A 19,516-nucleotide genomic window follows, 5' to 3' on the forward strand; every position below is an offset into this window, starting at 1 on the left:
ACACCTATTTCTGTTCATAAATAGACGTAACGTTATGAAATACTGGAAAATCTACATGGAAGAGTTATCTTCCATTGATCAAAGTGTTATCTCCAATTTGTCAAAGAGTTATCTCCCAATGGTTTTGCTCTGATTGAATATTCAAATAAATACATCAGTTTTATATTATAATAAAAATTGCGTCTAGCTGAAAAAAGATCAATATCATCAACATTACAGTTTATATGCAAAATGTTGCAGTTTTTAGTTTTAATATCAAAAGCACATATTTTAGTATACAAGGGTGTAGTTGCATGTTGTATAAAGACATGATTCAAGTTATAGAGGAGTCTTTCAAGAATATGATTCTTACAAGTAAGATCATAGAATTCATAGAAAACATTAACATGCGAGATCATACAGTCATTTTTTTAACATGCTTTAAAATGTATATTTACATGTCATAAAGGTTTTCTGTCTATTCAAAGTAACACTAGCACTATGGAATCTGTTATGAGCAAATTCATACAGGACTTCATGAAGATCCAGAATTAAAATATTCAAAACCAAATAATTTTTGACCTAACATTTAACATAAATATTTCACAAGGATTGGTAAAAATTTCTTCACCACAGAAACCTTAGTGTTCATATACAGACAACCATGATAATATGACTGCAGTAGTATTTCAGTCCATTCAAAATTTAAATGCAATAATTTGATGTATTAGAAAAGTAAGCCAGGTTTAAATCGTAATACATCTAGCTTACAAATGCCACAATCACCAGCACAAAATGCAAATACTGCAGATTTTAAGTTTTAATTTTGATAAGCACAAACTAGTGTAAAAAGAAGGCTGAAGTATCATGATGTATTGAAGATAAGCATCTGAATCAGAAGTCTATAGGCAATGACACGACCCACTTTACTGAGTGTTAGTCAGTCTCAAGTACTGGTTTGAATCAAATTTATTTTTGACACATTAGTATAAAAATTTCATAACGATTTTTATAACTGACTTTAAAAAAGCTATGAAGAATTTGACCCTTCTACTTAATACCTGTAATAGGCTTAAAGTAAGGTTTGACATTTGAACATAATAAATCTTCAGTACGGACATTATTTTCTAAAGCTCCCCGTTAATAAATTAATAATTTACTAAGAAACTAAGGTTCCAACTTCCTCAGGCAAACTTAAACTTAGATGAAATTTGCTATAATCTTTTGAAGTCCCTTTTGGTTATATAACTTTCTATGAATTCCTGGCTTTCAAATGTTTAGGTTTACAAGCGTTCCTGAAAAATTTAAATCCAGAAAAACTCTCCTGAAGCCATGCAAAAAAAGGGCTTTTGAAAAAACTATGGTAAACATTGTAAATTGTTAACTTGTCCCATATTATGGCATAACAAGATATAGCTAGGTGCCATAATCATATCTAGAAGTTATGACTTGTAGGTGCTGAGAAAAATGTGGAAGAAATGTTTTAAAGAGACTGATTTTCAGAAGCACAGACAGACAGACAGATGCAAGCCAGTATACTCTCCTTCTTTGGAGCTGGCCTGCGTTTTTATGATTTGTGTCCTATCAATGTTGTTTACAATAATGTTAACCAATTTAATATACTGTAAATTCAGAAATTATAGTGTGCATTTATTATTGTGATTTATGAAGAATTGACAAAAATGCAAGATTAATCATTGCGATTTCAGGAAAAGCTGCATACAGATATATGTATCAGATATCAGAATGCGACTTCTTATATTGCGCTACTCACCAAGTCACATTATTTGCATTAGTAAAAACATCGCAATAATTTCTGAATTTACAGTGAGCATTTAACAAATGTGTCAAAGATCAATTTTGAACATCCTATATGTACTGAAGACTGACTATTATACAATACACTTCATGACAATACATGGACACTAAGACAATACAATAGATGTAATTACCATGTTATTTCCATCAAAATATTTGTTTTTCTAAAACAAAAGATCATTGATACTTTATGATGTGTGCAAGATCATGAATCTTGTATAAGATACATAAATGTATTATCAAAGTTAGTTATATATCAGATTCAAAACAAGTTCCTGAAGCTAGAACAGTTGTGTAAAATTCTTCATAATTTTACTTTACAATTTATTGTATAGCTGTGTAATATCCCTTAATGATCATATACAAAAGAGTAGTGTACAAAGCTTTTATTATATTACCAAGGACAGAACATTTCTGTTTTCAGTAAACTGTGAAATCCTGGTCAAAACCCTAATTTGGCATATATTTTTTTTTCAATTTCACATCATAGTTAACATGTGTACTAAGTATCACTAAATGTGACCACAACTTCATGGCAACAACATTAATGATGGACAAACGGACTGGCATATGGTCAGCAGATACACAAACTAGTCAATAAAATGCTCCCCTACTTTTGAAGGTAGGGCATACAAAAATAACTCAACATCAAAATCGTTTTGAATTGTGCAGGTTTTGGGAAACAGTAAAATTAAATACAGTACATCACAGTTTTCTATAGAAATCTATTTACAATTTTAAGTTTTCAAGGATTGTGGTTATTACATTTTTCTTACATTAAGTTACTTTACATTACATATCTGAAAAATTTTCTCTGTGTTTTTACATATACTTTCTTTATTTTTAATTCAAATTATTCCCATTTTAAAACAATTCAAATACCAGTAATGCAAAGTTTAAATTTTTGTCAATTAAAAACCATATTTTTTTCAAAAATTCAAAAGAATGTTGAATTTTCCATATACTTATATTAATTCATATCATTATCAAGTATCATCTTGCTTAATTCAATGGTCATATTTATTGGTCAGTTATCAGAAACACTGCACATTTCAACACACAATATTAAACTTGAAAAATAAAAACTCTTTTATCAAAGCAAAAACATACCAACAATTTGGTTCTCAAAATATACTGTTAAAATGAGCAAGAAAATTTGAATTCTAAACATGCATCTAACAAAATGATTAGATTGTAAATTGACACATGTATGACAGCTGGAAAACAGCATTTTATTTCAGAACTTAGAGAGCAATTTTATTAGTTTTCAGTATAGGTGCACAAATGGAAAACTGCCATTAGTAACATCCATTGTTGATGAATGAGAATGGTTTAAACTATTAAAAAATATTATCTAAAATATTTTGAATTCTAAAATGATGAATTGATGATAATTTTTACAGTGAAACCACTATCGTATTTTGGTTTCTTTTAACAATATTAGCAACATAAATTTTATCATTTATAACATTAAACTCTGAAGTTAGGTCATATACTGTTACTAGTAAAATATTCAGCTTAAATGTACAGCAATGAAAATCAAATTTACACAAATTTTATTTCGCAATAAGACTATGAAAATTCCTACTAAACAAAACATGAGTTCCTGCAAGTGATGTATGTAACCATCGGATGTCAATGGAATATTATATAACTAAAAAAGAAGATGTCCATACTTACAGGCAAATCTCTGGCCGAGTCTAGATTAACCATCAGTAAACAGGATGACAAATCCTGGCTAAGTTTATCTCTAGATTCCATCTCCTTAAGTGTCTAAAAAAACAATTGTTCATAGTTTAGTACATTAGCCATGTGACCAGCAAACAGATAAATATCCATGTATTTACACATATATTGATCTCTCAATTGAATTTTAGAGCAATTTTTAAAAGCAGAAAATCTAACTTTTTTAAAAATTTAGGTAATTTTTTTTACTTTAAAATTTCACGAAAGGTCTTATTAACTATCAAATCTAATTCCACTCCTTCATTTATTCATATGAAGAAAAATACACAATTTATTCCACAAAGAAAAGTGTAATTTTAGTATCTGAAAAGAAACAGTATAAAAAGTGATTCAGAGGTGAAATATCATTTAACATGCATTCATGTTTTTCCAAGAAACTCAAGAATATCGGTTGTACTTTTTAGTATTTTGAGTTTTTTCATAACTCCTACAAGAAACTGAGTAAAAAGAACAAGAATGAGTTAACTTGTATCCTATTTCTCCTTTAGTATAAGAAATTAGTTTCCTTTCCTTGTTGAATTCAAGTAGGAAAAACAATTTAACTCTCGTCCATAAACTCCAACCCAACAAAAACATGCATACAAAATAAGCTGAACATGTCACATGACTTAATAGCCCAACCCTCTTCTTTCAAAATCCAACTTATCTCAAAACATTGCATGATAATGGCAATTCCTTAACCATAACAGCATCAAACATATACAAATATATATATATATAAAACCCTTCCTGTATCATTTTTTGTAAATCTAACATGGCTGACATATAAATGAAACACAGAACAAATGAAATACTGAAAAAGTGTTTTTGGTATAAGCAATCTTGCAATAAACACACATATGAGAGGGTCGTAATGGGGGTACCTTCATGACGAATAACGGTAAAAATTCTTGCCAAATGACGTTAACGGTAATTTCTGATGCATGACGATAAAATGAACACTTTCTTTTAGACGATAAAAAAATCAACTGATTTTGACGAATCACGTTAAATTTTTTCCAAAAATAATGGTAACGATAATTATTTGAGACCTCTGACGAATCACGATAAGGATATTTTGACGAATCATGGTAAAATTTCAACCAATTTGATGCTAACTGTAGCCAAAAATAACCGTGACTGTAAAGGGCATTCCTACCCTCATATGAATTCATAGCTCAATGGTTTCATTTACTTCAGAGTTTAAATTTAATTTTCACATATATTTGCCCCTGCTGAATTCTGGTAAAAGTGTGGAATTCCTTGAACTCATGTTTACTATTTGAAATTTTATTCTCAATTACTATGTGTATCAATCAAACTTGTATTTGTCTTAGTCTTGGTGAAAATAGCCAACCCATGATTCCAATCAACTAATCCACAGTCAAACAGTAGGAAACTACTCCTTTGCATCCAACATTCATTCCTTTACTCCTATTCCCTCTAAAATCCCTACAGATCCTGGTCCCTAGTCTCCCGGAGGCTAACTAACATTTCAAGACTCATCACTCCCTACCTTCATAAACACTTAAATCTTTTTATTTCTTTGTGTCTCTATTACCTAGTATACACATAGATTTAATCTATTTCATAGTATACACAGAGAATCTAACATACACTTACTGATTTTTAAGATATGATTTTTCAGTGCTAAGAGAAAGAAAAATCTGGCTGAATAATAAAGTGCCTAGTTTATTTCAGCAGAAATCATTGTATAGATCAGCAATACTAAGATCTATAAGGCATGTTTAAAGTAAGCATACAAACTGAATGTTGTGTAGCAATAATATAAAAAAAATAGAATAACAAGATGTAATAATACAAATCACTATTTCAGATTCTAAAGCATTCTGGGTACAATTTTCAAAGGTCCTATACTATGATTGCTATAGGTAATATCCAGGGTCTTCCACCATGTTTGATTGTAAAATAGAAGAAAACAATTGGTCTAAGTCTTTAATGAAATATTTAAATTTTGAGCCAGGAATGTAATACATATGTAAGACTTTTCAACAAAATGAAGAAAATTAGGTGATTTATTACCATGACTGTTTTTAAAAAATACAGAATATTTCGGTAAATGTAGAGCAAAATTACACAGAATCCTTTAAATTCTGATATATTGAAGTGACTACATATATAGGTTTGTGCATCATGACATTAAAAATACACGGAGGGGATGATGTTTTTTGTTTTATTGTCATTTTAAGTTTAACTGTGTATGTACTTTTAATAACAAGTCAACCATTCAATCATATTATACAACATTTCAGAGACAATTGTCATATGCTGTTTGGGAAAAAATTACTGTTTCATTGAATGGTATCTATACAAAATCATTTTTCACAATATAACTTGTGTTACAGAGTTATTGAATTCTGGTGAGTGTACAAAATATGCTGAGATAGGGGTCATTAAATCCTTCATTTTTGGAGATTTGAATAAAATCACACAAAAAAATTCTTAATCAATGATGTATCATCTGTATTATCATAGTGTGAACCTTTTTCTTGTAAATTCATAAAAATGTATTCACTGTTGGAATTTTAATTTTGTGTGTTTACATTCTCTCAGCAAAGGTGGTATCTTCTAAGATATTAAAACTTTCAAATCAGTCATATTAAAATTACTTAAGTCTAAGTTTTTATAGTTATGAGTTATATAATCTAAAAATAAAATCACACTACATCTAAATAGATACCTAAAATGTCTTGGAAAGAATCTTTTGAGAGAAAAGAGATGATATACTGTGATGATAATTGAAATTGTTTTTGGGAACTTCATTGGTTTTACTGATTTTCATGCAGTTATGATGTAATGTTTATTAACCAAACTTGTCCATCACAAATGACCCCAGGGTGACCTCTTAATGTCTATTTTTGTGAACTTGTATTGTAGGGATGCTGCCTTATCATAACTTTTTTTTCATAAAATAATTGCACCATACACATGATTTATAAATTTAAACATAAATTGGATTAACAAAATGGGAGCATACTGCTTTTTTTACATATATAACTTTTACACTCATTATACACAATTTCCCCTTAGTAAAAGTCAAATTCAGATATTTTACTATTTTTTCAAAAATGCAACTTCTTTTTCTGCCTTAATTTAGCATGTCCTATTTTTGATAAAAGTGTATTACTCTTAATTAGGTTAATATATTTTGTGACATGATGAAATGAATGAAAATGAATGAATTCACAGCAAAGGTAGATAACTCAACAAAACGTGTCAACTTACCAAAAATATCAGATAACACGGGGAAAAATCGAAAAAAAAGAAAAAGAGAGTTACAATATCAACATGCAGTGATGGGTATGGTAGAATAAAATAATTATACAAATATCTAAGTGACGACAAAACATTGCACAAAAATAAGAAACAAATATTTTATCTAAATTGAAAACAGCAGCCCATGCTTTGAATATCTATAACAAGATTTCAACATGCTTTGAATTGGACAGAAACTTCGAGTATCTTTTAGCACGCAGCTTAATTTTAAATGCATTCTGTATACTTAATTCAGATGATATACAAACGGTCAAGATCTATGTAAAAAACTCACAACTAACATAAATGGTATCAACCACAATCCTGACCACAAATAAAAATAATCAAATCATAACAACATTTCTCATTCCATCATACTTTATCCTATGCTGCTGCAGTGATATAAATAACCAGTTTTCAATTAATATTTGAAAATAATATTTTCGTGAGATAATTTTACAATATTGATAATTTAATTTGTAGTTTTCTTATTTTCTTCAAGCTGAAGAAAAAAATAAATACATTCTCCAAGTCATGCAGGTTAATATCAATAACAGAACATTTTGTTGTTGATCTTGTTGACTGAAATTCTATTATCCTTGTTGTGATACATAAAAAGCATATTTAAAATAGTAACATAATTTAGACATCTCTGATAAGTAAACACATGACAGTTTCAGAAAGTCTTGTCAGAAATCAATCTCCTAACAAATTCTTATAATAATTTTCGTCTCTACCTTCAAAACAAACATAATTCTGTACATACAGATAACTCAATTGATATCTGAATTGTCCATCTTTATTAAGTGATTCTTTAAAACTTTTCAAAGATTTTACATGTAATAGACAGCAACATGTTATTCTATATTTGTACAGGCTGAAGGACATTAAGTTTAAGAAAAAAGACTGTTACTATATTCTTGAAGTCATGGGTATGATCAGACTGTTGATTGGGTAAATAAAACTTTTACTCAATAGATTTCTATTGGTGCAAGATACAATTTTCTGAGGAAAGTGTTTCATTTCCTAGCAACACCATTTCTGAGCATGTAAGAAAGTCTTTTGAACCAATTTATCTTTTTAAAAATGAATAAGATTTTTTAATATTTTTGAGGTTATAAAGTAAAGTTGATAGTTTCTCATTTTAAAGTTTGTTTCTGCCTTGCATAATAAAAACTGCAACATTGGTTTTTCTTATTAAAATTCAGCACCAACAAAAAATTAAAATGTTATAAAGTTTTACAAATTAAAAAAGATATATCTTTTATATTTCGTGAGGCAACATTTAGATACTGAAAACCTAAAAAAAATATTCTATTTGTCGATGTACAGTTTCTGTATAAAAAAATATTTTAGTAATCTTGAGTACATAAAACTTAATCCACAAAATAATAAAATAGGATTCATACCTTCTCTAAGATGAGAGCATTCTTTGACAGGTACTTCCATTCTAGTTTCAAATTGATGCGACCGGTTTTAACATCTTCTAATGGTAGCCACTGAAATTATGAACCATACAAGTTAAATATGTAATTCAGGTTGTTAGTTTTCTCGTTTAAATTATTTTACATTTGTCCTTTCGGGGCCTTTTATAGTTTACCATGTGGTATGGGCTTTGCTCATTGTTGGAGGCCTTAGGCGACCTATAATTGTTAATTTCTAAGTCATTTGGTCTCTAGTGGAGAGTTGTCTCATTGGAAATTATTCCACATCTTCTTTTTATAAGGTAAATTGAAAACCAACTCAAATCAATTCCATTGTTTTAATGTCACTCTAATTCTTTACATAAAGGACTTTCCATATTGTTTTTCGTGATCATTTTTTCCTCATTAACCTGCTACACTCGTATAGAGTCTCAAATTAAACTTAATTTCAATAGTTGTCATAACTTTTATCATGGAGAAAGGTTAAATCTATTGTAAATAGTCTCAAGAGAGAATGATTTTCATGGAGAAAAATGTCTTTTATTTCAAATAATTCATATAAATTCAAGGTATAGATTCAAACAAATGTAAAAAGATGTAATTCTAATGTTACAGAACCTATACTTGAGTGTATACAAATAAGAATGTGTCCATAGTACATGGGCGCCCCACTCGCACTATCATTTTCTATGTTCAGTGGACTGTGAATTTGGGGTCAAAACTCTAATTTGGCATTAAAATAAGAAAGATCATATCATAGGGAACATGTGTACTAAGTTTCAAGTTGATTGGACTTCAACTTTATCAAAAACTACCATGACCAAAAACTTTAACCTAAAGTGGGACAGACTGACGAACGGACGGACTAACAGATGGACGAACGAACAGACACACAGACCGAAAAACATAATGCCCTCTACTATCGAAGGTTGGGCATAAAAACAAAGAAGTTAAAGGTGAACCATCAAATAAGTTTTACCTATGTTTACAGCATACTGAAAAGTAAATAATTATTGCTAGCCAATAAAACCACGGGACAGGTAACAAAAGAATGACTGAAAAACCTGTTCGATGAGTTTATCATATTTAAAAGAGCTAATAAAGAAATTATTGTTCTGAATAAAGAAGTTAACATAAATTTTATGTATGAACTTCACACACAAGAAGTTCAGCTGTAAAACTTTATAACAAATACTCACTGTGTCCTCTGAACCCTTTTCTGCTGCAGTTACAATTGGTAAACTTGTTCTGTAATAAATAAATGGTATAAATGGAAAAGTTCGGTGTGAGCTTGTTAATAAAAGGTTTTGGGCCCTTTATAGCTTGCTGTTCGGTGTGAGCCAAGGCTCCGTGTTGAAGACCGTACTTTGACCTATAATGGTTTACTTTTACAAATTGTGACTTGGATGGAGAGTTGTCTCATTGGCACTCATACCACATCTTCTTATATCTAAGTTGTTCATTACCAAGATAACATTCATATGATACAGATTGGAATCCTAAATCCTAATTAAATTTAAATTTTTGTTAATTCTATACTGTAAATTACTGTAAATTTAGAAATTATAGTGATGTTATTATAAATGCAAAAAATGTGATGGTATTAGGTTCACAATAATTAAAGCATATATTAATAATTTCAGTGGGATCTTCATTCATAAAGCTTTTGCAATCCTATAAACTAGATTTCACATTTTTGCCTATAGTGAAAGTTTCGCAATAATAAATGCACACATTAATTTCTGAATGTACAATTTAAAAAAAAAAAATGAGACAACTATCCAACAGAGTCCAAATGTTGAGGATTTAAGCAACTGAAGATCACAATATGGCTATCAAAACCTATAATTTCATTTCTGAATAATGAAACAAAATTACTTTTGATAAGTGTTAAAACAATCATACAAGTAAAACTAAAAGTGTATATGTTTTTTTTTTACTATTATACAACATTCTGTCAAGTACATATGATGGAAAAAAAATACCATTAATTTGTAAATTTTGTTTTATTTATTCAGGACAGAGTTGAACACAGCACATTTAACTATACTGAGCTATTCATTGTAACAATATACTCAAGTGAAGCATATATAACACTGAAATGTTCATATCAGATCTTACCTGACAGGAGCAAACTACTGTAAACCAAATAAATTTCCCAAGCTCTTTGTTTTTGCGACTCTAAATACAAATCGTCTAGAATAAGTAAACTTGGATCTTCCCTTATTTAAATACATTATGTAAACTTGGATCTTCCCTTATTTAAATACATCAAGTAAATTTGAAAGTTGCAAAATTAATTGAGATTACTTACGTTCCAAGGGAATCGTCTTTACTTCCGGGATCTTCATCAATTGAGATTACTTACGTTCCAAGGGAATCGTCTTTACTTCCGGGATCTTCATCAATTGAGATTACTTACGTTCCAAGGGAATCCTCTTTACTTCCAGGATCTTCATCAATTGAGATTACTTACGTTCCAAGGGAATCCTCTTTACTTCCAGGATCTTCATCAATTGAGATTACTTACGTTCCAAGGGAATCGTCTTTACTTCCGGGATCTTCATCACGAACTTCAATATCCAACATCTGTCCATCTTTGGCATCAATAATTGTCTATAAAACACAATAATCATGATAAGGGCTGTTCCATTTAAACATACATGGTACCCAGGGAAGGCACTTTAAAAATGGGGTAACCACCTATAGAGGCAAATTAAAATTTCACTTACATTTCCACTGTGCAAAAACATAGATGACACCCACCCATAGTTGCGATTTTGAAGTGTCTTCCCTGGGTCCCATGTATGTTTTTATGGAACAGCCCTAATAGGCTTACAATAATTTTTCATTAAAAAAAAGAACTGAGACTTGTTGTTTGGTTTTATACTTTGGGAGCATAAATCAATATTTATGCTGTTCCCATTTACCCTTTTACAATAACAAACTTCAAAGTCAGACATAATTGCTTACATTTATGGTTGCTACTGCTGACTAATGGAATAACCAAAAAGATTAAGCAATTGTATTTTTAGCAATGCTGCATTCATATATTAATGCAATCAGAATTCAAAAAGAGCGTTTTAATATATTCAATACTATTAAATCACATTGAAATTCTTTGCATTCTCTGTCTACTTTAGCTTAATTTCAATACCATATTTGCTAACATTCTGTAAACCAACTAACTTTAAAGACCAATTTTATTGCAAGAATAAGAAATAGCATGAATTCATATCATATATGTATATGTCACACAAGGATTTTCTCTCTTGATATGAATGAAAAAACAAAGATAGAAAATCAAAAAAAATAAATTGCCATGGCTTATGCTAGAAAGGACTAAACTAAAAAATAAATAATCAAGAAAACAAGCATTCTGAGAGTATTAAAATAACAAACAAACCTGCCAAAAAATTCTTCAATTAATTTACCAAAGAATGTCTTTTAAAAAATGAGTTATCTCCCTTTGTACAGAAATATGGTTTAACATAGTACTCTAACATAAGATATGGTTCAGAGTTATGGTCAATAACTCTTGACTAAATGATCAGACCGGAACAAAATTCGAACTTAATCTATAATTTTTCATGGCAAAACTATATACCAAATATCAAATCAATATCTTCAAGAACTAAGAAAAAAAGTGTGGAAAACTGATTTGCCGGACTGACGGATGGACAGACTGACAGACAGACAGGCAGACGGACAGAGTGCAAACCTAAAGTCCCCTTCGACTTCGTGGGTAGGGGACTAATAAGTTTGTTTACAGTATGCAAAAGGGGTTTAAGTCACAATTCCAGGAACTTATAGACTTTTACTTTCGGTTAGTGATCTGAATACTTTTCTATAAATAGTCAGACCAGTCTTTTATGAACTACCTCAGGAATAGATTACCTTAGCTGTATTTTTCAAAACTTTTAGGAATTTTTGGTCCTCAATGCTCTTCAACTTCATACTTTATTTGGCCTTTTTAACTTTTTTTGATTCGAGCATCACTGATGAGTCTTTTGTAGACGAAACACGCATCTGGCGTAAATACAAAATTTCAATCCTGGTATCTATGATGAGTTTATTTAGGAAATACAAACTGCAAGTTAGTCTTATAAATAGCTAGGATTATGCATAAAAGATGGTTCAATTTTCATAATCAGAATTACCTCAAATATGCTGTTCCATGTTGGCTCAATTGTGTTATTAATGACTGGAGTTTTGAACTTGTAAGCACCCACTGTAACAAATCAAAATCAAAATGAAATTTATAAGATTACATTAAAATTGGATTGTTTCTTCTACTAAAGGTAGCATACATGGACTCTGGAAAGTTTTCTTTTCATGGACATTTGAATTTACAACCAGCTGGAGCAAAACTTATATATTGCAAAACTTTTTGCATAATCATTTTGAAACATCATTTCCTTTTGGTGTAATACCACCAAATCATAGTACGTCACATCCGGTTGCATACGAAAATAGGTCGAAAAAAAATATTCCCTTGAATTTGACAGTTGTAGGTAATTGATCCTACATTTCATTGCAGTAAAACATTTCTGGGTCATAAACATATATCTTGGGTATTTCAAAGCACCATTATTTTTTTATTTGGGGTTTCTATAGAATATTTTGGAAACTTGAGGTTACATGGTTACTAAAGCTTGTATACAGGTTAAAAAAGGGGGAAAATTTGATTGGTTAACTTCCAGTGATGGTTATTTTCTTATATGCAATGAAATGTTATGTGAAATTTTTTCTATAGTACTGGACAGGATCAAACTTTACTCATGCCAAGTATTTCTTTATTTGAAACAAAGATAAATTCTGCACAATTTTTTGAAAAGTGCAAATTTAACAAAGACTAATAGGGGAAAATCAATGGTGGTATTACACCTAATATAGGAAGCTGTACATGCACCTTTGACCTTGTGAGTACTCTCATGTGTTAAAATTTCTTGCTATTTAAGTGAAATATTACTAATAATGAAATATTCTGAGTGGATTGAGTCTCCAAAACACATTTTATGAGAAAATTTCCTTGAAATAGGACTTTACCATGAATATTAGTTGACAGAATAAGCCATACTTAGAGTTTTGGGGAGCTTTTTCTCCTTTTTTCTTATATTCTGCTATACTAGAAATTTTTTCCTAAGAAATACTTTAATAAATATATAGTTTTAAGTAAATGAAATTATTTTTAAAGCAGTAACAACAAATTATTCACCAAAAGAGAAGCTTTTTATGTCCCTCTCTGGAACGCGGCGTAAATTTAAGTTTTACGTAAGGACTTATTGAAACCTCCTTGGAGACAGTAAACTTTTTTACGGATAGTTCATTCAGCTTGAATACTTCAATTAATCATTTATTATAACATTTCTATCATAAATGAGTGAAAGTTACCCCAAAATTTTTATTTATTGGCCTATAAAGTAGAAATTTTGAGGAAATGAGAGGTATAAATGGACCAAAAGAGACCTTATAAGGAAGACAAAGAGGTCCATTGGTAGTATTTATCATCCTAAAGTCATCTTTTGTATCATATTCAACTATTTGTAGGCAGATGAGATAAATATTTGATCATTTATTGGTCCACACTATATTCTATCATGATGCGGCTTGGTTTGGATTTTTCGAAGAAATTTAGCTCGAATCGCTGCAGATGTCGTCTTACATTATACTAGATTTTTCTCAAACTATTGAACTGATTATGACTAAACTTGACAGGAATGCTTGAAATAACCAGTATAACAAAGGAAAAAAGTCACATTCAGTTTATTTAACAAAAAAGTCTTCTTTAGGTGTAATACCACCAAATCATAGTACGTCACATCCGGTTGCATACGAAAATAGGTCGAAAAAAAATATTCCCTTGAATTTGACAGTTGTAGGTAATTGATCCTACATTTCATTGCAGTAAAACATTTCTGGGTCATAAACATATATCTTGGGTATTTCAAAGCACCATTATTTTTTTATTTGGGGTTTCTATAGAATATTTTGGAAACTTGAGGTTACATGGTTACTAAAGCTTGTATACAGGTTAAAAAAGGGGGAAAATTTGATTGGTTAACTTCCAGTGATGGTTATTTTCTTATATGCAATGAAATGTTATGTGAAATTTTTTCTATAGTACTGGACAGGATCAAACTTTACTCATGCCAAGTATTTCTTTATTTGAAACAAAGATAAATTCTGCACAATTTTTTGAAAAGTGCAAATTTAACAAAGACTAATAGGGGAAAATCAATGGTGGTATTACACCTTTTAGCAATATGTGAATTTTGTTTGTGAGGACAACACAAATAAAGACTGATATCAAATTATCTACAATTTCTACATTGTCTTGTTCATCCTATTGCTTATTACTATTTATAGATAGCAGACAGGACATAATACTCGCAGACAGGACATAATACTCAATGACGTAACATGACATAATACTCAGTGACGTAACATCCTGCTTTTCATGTCCATCCATGTTAATTTATCAATGAGATGTTTGCAACGTCATTGATACATAATATGAAAAGTTTTGATCAAATAAACGATTTTTAACTTCTTCATATACGGTATAGTGGGTTATTTTCGCTTTTTTTGGTGGATAATTGGAAATCGCCAATATTAATTCTGCGAAAATTTATGCATACTTTTAGTAATTTCTAAAAGTTAAAGCGATCTAATTTTTCCTGGTTGCCATGTCAATAACAGTATATGTCAGTTTTACAACATAAATGCCAAAGGGCATTGTACGCAAATGTATTTTATAAATTTTAATTAAATTGAGTTTCTTTTTCACATTTTGTCAGGTATGTATACCCTAAAAGAGCTTATTAAATATTATTCCTAAAATGTACTTTCATAAACCTACTTCTGACAACAACATAAGGATCAGAGAGACCCTTCTTCAGTAATCCAACATCTGCTTTAATAAGTTCTTTAGCTCCAACTACATTGATTCTCAGTACACCCTTAAATAAAAATAATTACCATGGATTCATTAATTTCATGGGTAAAAATGTCCATGGACAGGAAAAATTGTATTTTCTTTCATACTTGATTTCATGTTTTCTTTAACACAGTTTTCATAGAATCTTCCATCTTTAGAAATTATGTTTCAAATTCTGTGAATGATTGGATTTACTGTGTAGTGTGCTTTAAAACTCTTTCAAGTTGACTTTTGATGTAGATAAGTGTGCACAGTACCCAAAAGCTTACAGTTCTAACAGTCTTTTCTTTTATGTTCTCCATAGCTCATTGTGTAGATTCATTTATAATTTTTGTAGGTAAAAGATTTGTGTATATTTCATTTTTTGGTTTTACCAAAGTTTGCATTCAAGCTTTGTACTTGAGTGAACATTTAAAATTTGTTCATTATTTTAAACAATTTTTTTTCTAAATTTGTATTGCGGGAAAAATTTGTATCATGGGAATAATAATATATCAACACAGTTCTATTTTTGTTGAACTTACATCAGGAAGTGGATATTTAAGCCTTGCCAAACTAGCAAGATCTTGAACCATTGGAACATCAATCCTGTTTGGTAATACCATCAGAGCACCAATCTGTTCTTGTATGATAGTGTCTACCATATCGCTACATGAATAAAATAGTTAATATTATGTGGCCTCTAGTCAATGCTAGTGCAAGTCACTCTTTCAATAGTTATAATCAATTCAAAAAAATCTGAATAAAAATCCAAACAATTAGCTGCATGATCAATAATCGATTAACTTGTATAAAAGCCTCTAAACTATGTCTAAAATTAATTAAAAATAATATTTCGGCTTTAGTCATTTCTGATGAAAAATCAGTTGGGCAGTCATTCCTGTTTTATATAAAAATGATTTCATGCAACTAGTCAGCACAAACTGATAACTACTTTTTTTGCAACACACTTTATTGGTTAAGTTGTTTATCTTGATATTTACGGCATATTTCTGTATATACAAATATATATTATTGGCTAACAGTTCAGGAAACAATATACTGACCTTAATCCTGGCATGTCAATGGCATTAGCCATACCAGTTAAGTTGAAGTCTATATCCTGTAATGTAGAGAATGATATTTACAATAAACTGATTCCTTTTGCCCTTTTCCAGCTTCAGGCAAGAAAACTGTTCATATTTTATCAGGCAAATGGTAAAAGAGCATGAATTTAAAATGTTCTACTCTTCAACTTAGTCTTATAAAAACTTAAAACAACACAATTCTATATCCACTATTAACATTATTTGAGAATTCAATCAAAAATTTATCTTTGTCTTCTTTATAGATATTTTTTCTAGGGTTAGCTGTTTATGTTTTTAAATGCTTCCGGAGAGAAATAAAAAGAAATTACTTTTATTTGAAGTAGTTCTGTTGGTGTATCTAAGCGGAATATAATAATTCAACTTGGTAAATGTTAATGACATTTTTGTTAGTTTTGTCAAGTGTGTGTAGTGATGTTTTGTCATGATATAATACACCTTATTAGATTGGTTGCAACAAAATATCTTGATTTCCAGTAAAATAAAAGCAAATATTTCACAATCTGTAATTTCACTCCTCTAACATCATTCAGCAATAGTTATTGTCAAGACATTGCATCTTAACAAAATGTAAAAGGCAGAAAAATATATTGTTCCTTGCATTTTTCTACTTTTCTACCCTACCAACACTGATAACTAATTTGCAAATTAATGTGTTGTTCTGTCATCTGTTAAATACTTTCAACTAACAACAACATCATAAAGTCACTTTGGTATCTTTCGCCTCTCTTTTTCAATATTTGAATACTTGATTAGTTTTTTCATAACAATCGGAAAGCTGACCCCGGTTTGACTCCATTTCTTAAAGCAACAATGGAAGTCATGTGACTACCATATTTGGGCATTTTTTAAGTCATTTTTTCCTCAACTGAAACGACTCTGTTTCCTCCAAAAAGTCATATAAAATGAAATCAAAGCATGCTGTACATTACAAAGGCCAATTGTGTATACTTTTTAGAAGTTCTCAAATAAAAATTGTTTTGATTAAACGTACTGAATTAAAATACAAAGCCTTCAAACCAAAGGTCGTCACTCGTCGCGTCAAGTTTTTTCAACACATCAGTTGAAATTTCTTTCTTAACTTCTGGGGAACCTATGCTGAATTTAAAATATGTGATGAGGCTTTTTATAAACTGGCCCGTGTCAAATTTGTGCCACTTAATACGCTGTAATACGCAAATGTGCCACTTCAATGTGTCAATATTTCTGACGAAGCGGTGCCGATAGTAATTTACGAGTTACTTCCCTTTGTTGACACTTTTCATGAACAATCTTATTGGTACTATCATATATATTATTATTATATTAAGCACCATATGCTGTCATATACAAGTGGATATTATTAAAATAATTTTTCTAAATATATTTTGATACTAAAGACATATGTAAAACAATTAGGTAAACATATTTATCACTTTTACAACAATTTCAAAACTGAAATAGGGCTTTGATATTACTCTGTGCCATAATATATTATTCCAAGGGTAACTTTAATATTTATGTTTTGGTAAATATTTTTACTGCTGTAACCAAATTATATCAACACAGAAATAAATTTCTACTACACAAAGACAAGCGGTAGCCAAAATATGCATGAATACTTGACCTAGACAGGGTTAAAATGATCACAAACAGGAATTCTGTTTCAATATTGATACCTGATCCTACCTTTTTCATTTAAGTTACTTTTAAAAGAAAAAATAATCACAGTATTCACAATGTAAATTCTTCATTATTTGAAATAAAAGGAAATTGGTTTGCAATCCTTGTATGATTAAACTAAATATAACAATACATTTTGTCTCACTGATTCCATGCAAGTTCTAATGAATGGACTCAAATTATAAAAAAAAAGCCTAAACCAATGGATAATTATTTAAATGGTTTATAGCTAAATCATGAACTTGCGAATAAATAAGCTTGGTCTCATATTTTTCATCTTCTATTTAAAAAAATAAATAACTTTGCATATTAAAAGTATTTCAGAGCAGTTTCTGAGTGCTAAGTCAACAATTATGTTTTAGATCACAAGTCATATGTAAGTCACACTTCATGTAAGTATGAAAATGCGTTGAATAAGAGTGATTAATTACAAGTCTGAAAGAGATTGTTTTAAGTTTAAAGGACAAGACTTTTGCATTTACTTTGCAGGATTCCTTCATAACAAACAAAAAATGATACTAACAATGAATGAGTTTTTTTCAGTCACCTTAAGGTTGTGCACAGACAGTATAAAACTTCCTTACCTTATTGTTTTAGTTAACGTCAAACATTTCACTTAAAGAGAATAATTAATCCAGTCAAATTCACAGCTGAACTCGCCATTGCTTTTTCAAACAAACACACTAAATGTGTGTACATTATGTTCAGATGCATGTTGACATCATGTGTAAGACCAAAAAAACTACAATGTCAAAAAATGTCTTTCTTTTGGAATTTAGTTCAAACGGGATTTCCTAAGGGGTGACAGAACGTTAGACTTGAATTTTTTTTTTAACTTTGAGATACATATTATTAATTTGTTTTATAGTATAATCTTTGTTTATCTGTGAAAAAAAAAAGAAGAAAAAATAACAGACAATTTCGCATAATCTATTAACGTAATTGTTAAAAGACGGCCAATTTAGGTATTATTTTCTTTAATAATAAGACACATGCTTAAAAGATAGAAAGCAATCTATTTCTGACCCTAATGGCAAGTAAGAAACAGAAAATAGAAAATTTTCCAAATTGCCGCCAAATTATTTTTTCCGCGAAATTAACGCAATTTCAGAATGGCGGGCTTTAATATCAGTCCCATTGTTGTCTTAAGAAAGTAGCAACAACGGTCGTTTCTAAGGGCTTGCTTTCCGACTGATAAATATCCTTTCTTTTCCATTATCTGATTTATAAGAACTTGAATATCAGAAATATATAATATGAAATTTAACCATGTTAACTTACTGGATTATTGAGAAAGAATACACTTATACCACCAAACAAAGGCATCTTACTAATCAATGGTCTCATAATAACTCTCAATTCTCCACGTACCTGAAAAATATAGAAATAAATGTATACATAGAACTAGATTATGTTGAATGGCTGTTTAACGTCCAATGGTTTATCAAATGCATATTCAAGGCAAGAATATGTTTTTGTGATAGGAATATAAACCCTGCTTTGTACTAGATTGACAAGCTGATCTGGATTTTTTATGTGCAAAAGGAAACAGTCCACAGAAACACAATATCACCCAACACCAATGCTTTAATCTGACCCCTAGCCGC

At 29.9% G+C, this 19,516-nt stretch overlaps 1 protein-coding gene across 4 annotated transcripts in view; it reads right to left on the minus strand.

Moving 5' to 3' along the window:
- LOC127699859 (extended synaptotagmin-2-like) overlaps nt 1-19,516 on the minus strand; it is a 50,272-nt gene that overhangs the window by 14,263 nt on the left and 16,493 nt on the right. Inside the window, exons 6-15 of one of the 4 annotated variants that reach the window (XM_052203262.1) lie at nt 19,191-19,280; nt 16,209-16,264; nt 15,687-15,810; nt 15,085-15,184; nt 12,383-12,453; nt 10,753-10,838; nt 9,422-9,470; nt 8,208-8,297; nt 3,478-3,561; nt 1,932-1,961 (exon numbers count right to left, since the gene is read on the minus strand). In XM_052203262.1, coding sequence (XP_052059222.1) covers nt 1,932-1,961; nt 3,478-3,561; nt 8,208-8,297; nt 9,422-9,470; nt 10,753-10,838; nt 12,383-12,453; nt 15,085-15,184; nt 15,687-15,810; nt 16,209-16,264; nt 19,191-19,280 — 780 coding nt within the window. Of the gene's footprint in view, nt 1-1,931; nt 1,962-3,477; nt 3,571-8,207; nt 8,298-9,421; nt 9,471-10,752; nt 10,839-12,382; nt 12,454-15,084; nt 15,185-15,686; nt 15,811-16,208; nt 16,265-19,190; nt 19,281-19,516 lie in introns of all 4 variants that reach the window. The other 3 variants (XM_052203261.1, XM_052203264.1, XM_052203263.1) reach the window with 3 other exon arrangements.

This window comes from Mytilus californianus, unplaced genomic scaffold (assembly GCF_021869535.1).
Source record: "Mytilus californianus isolate M0D057914Y unplaced genomic scaffold, xbMytCali1.0.p SCAF_42, whole genome shotgun sequence".
Lineage (NCBI taxonomy): Eukaryota > Metazoa > Mollusca > Bivalvia > Mytilida > Mytilidae > Mytilus > Mytilus californianus.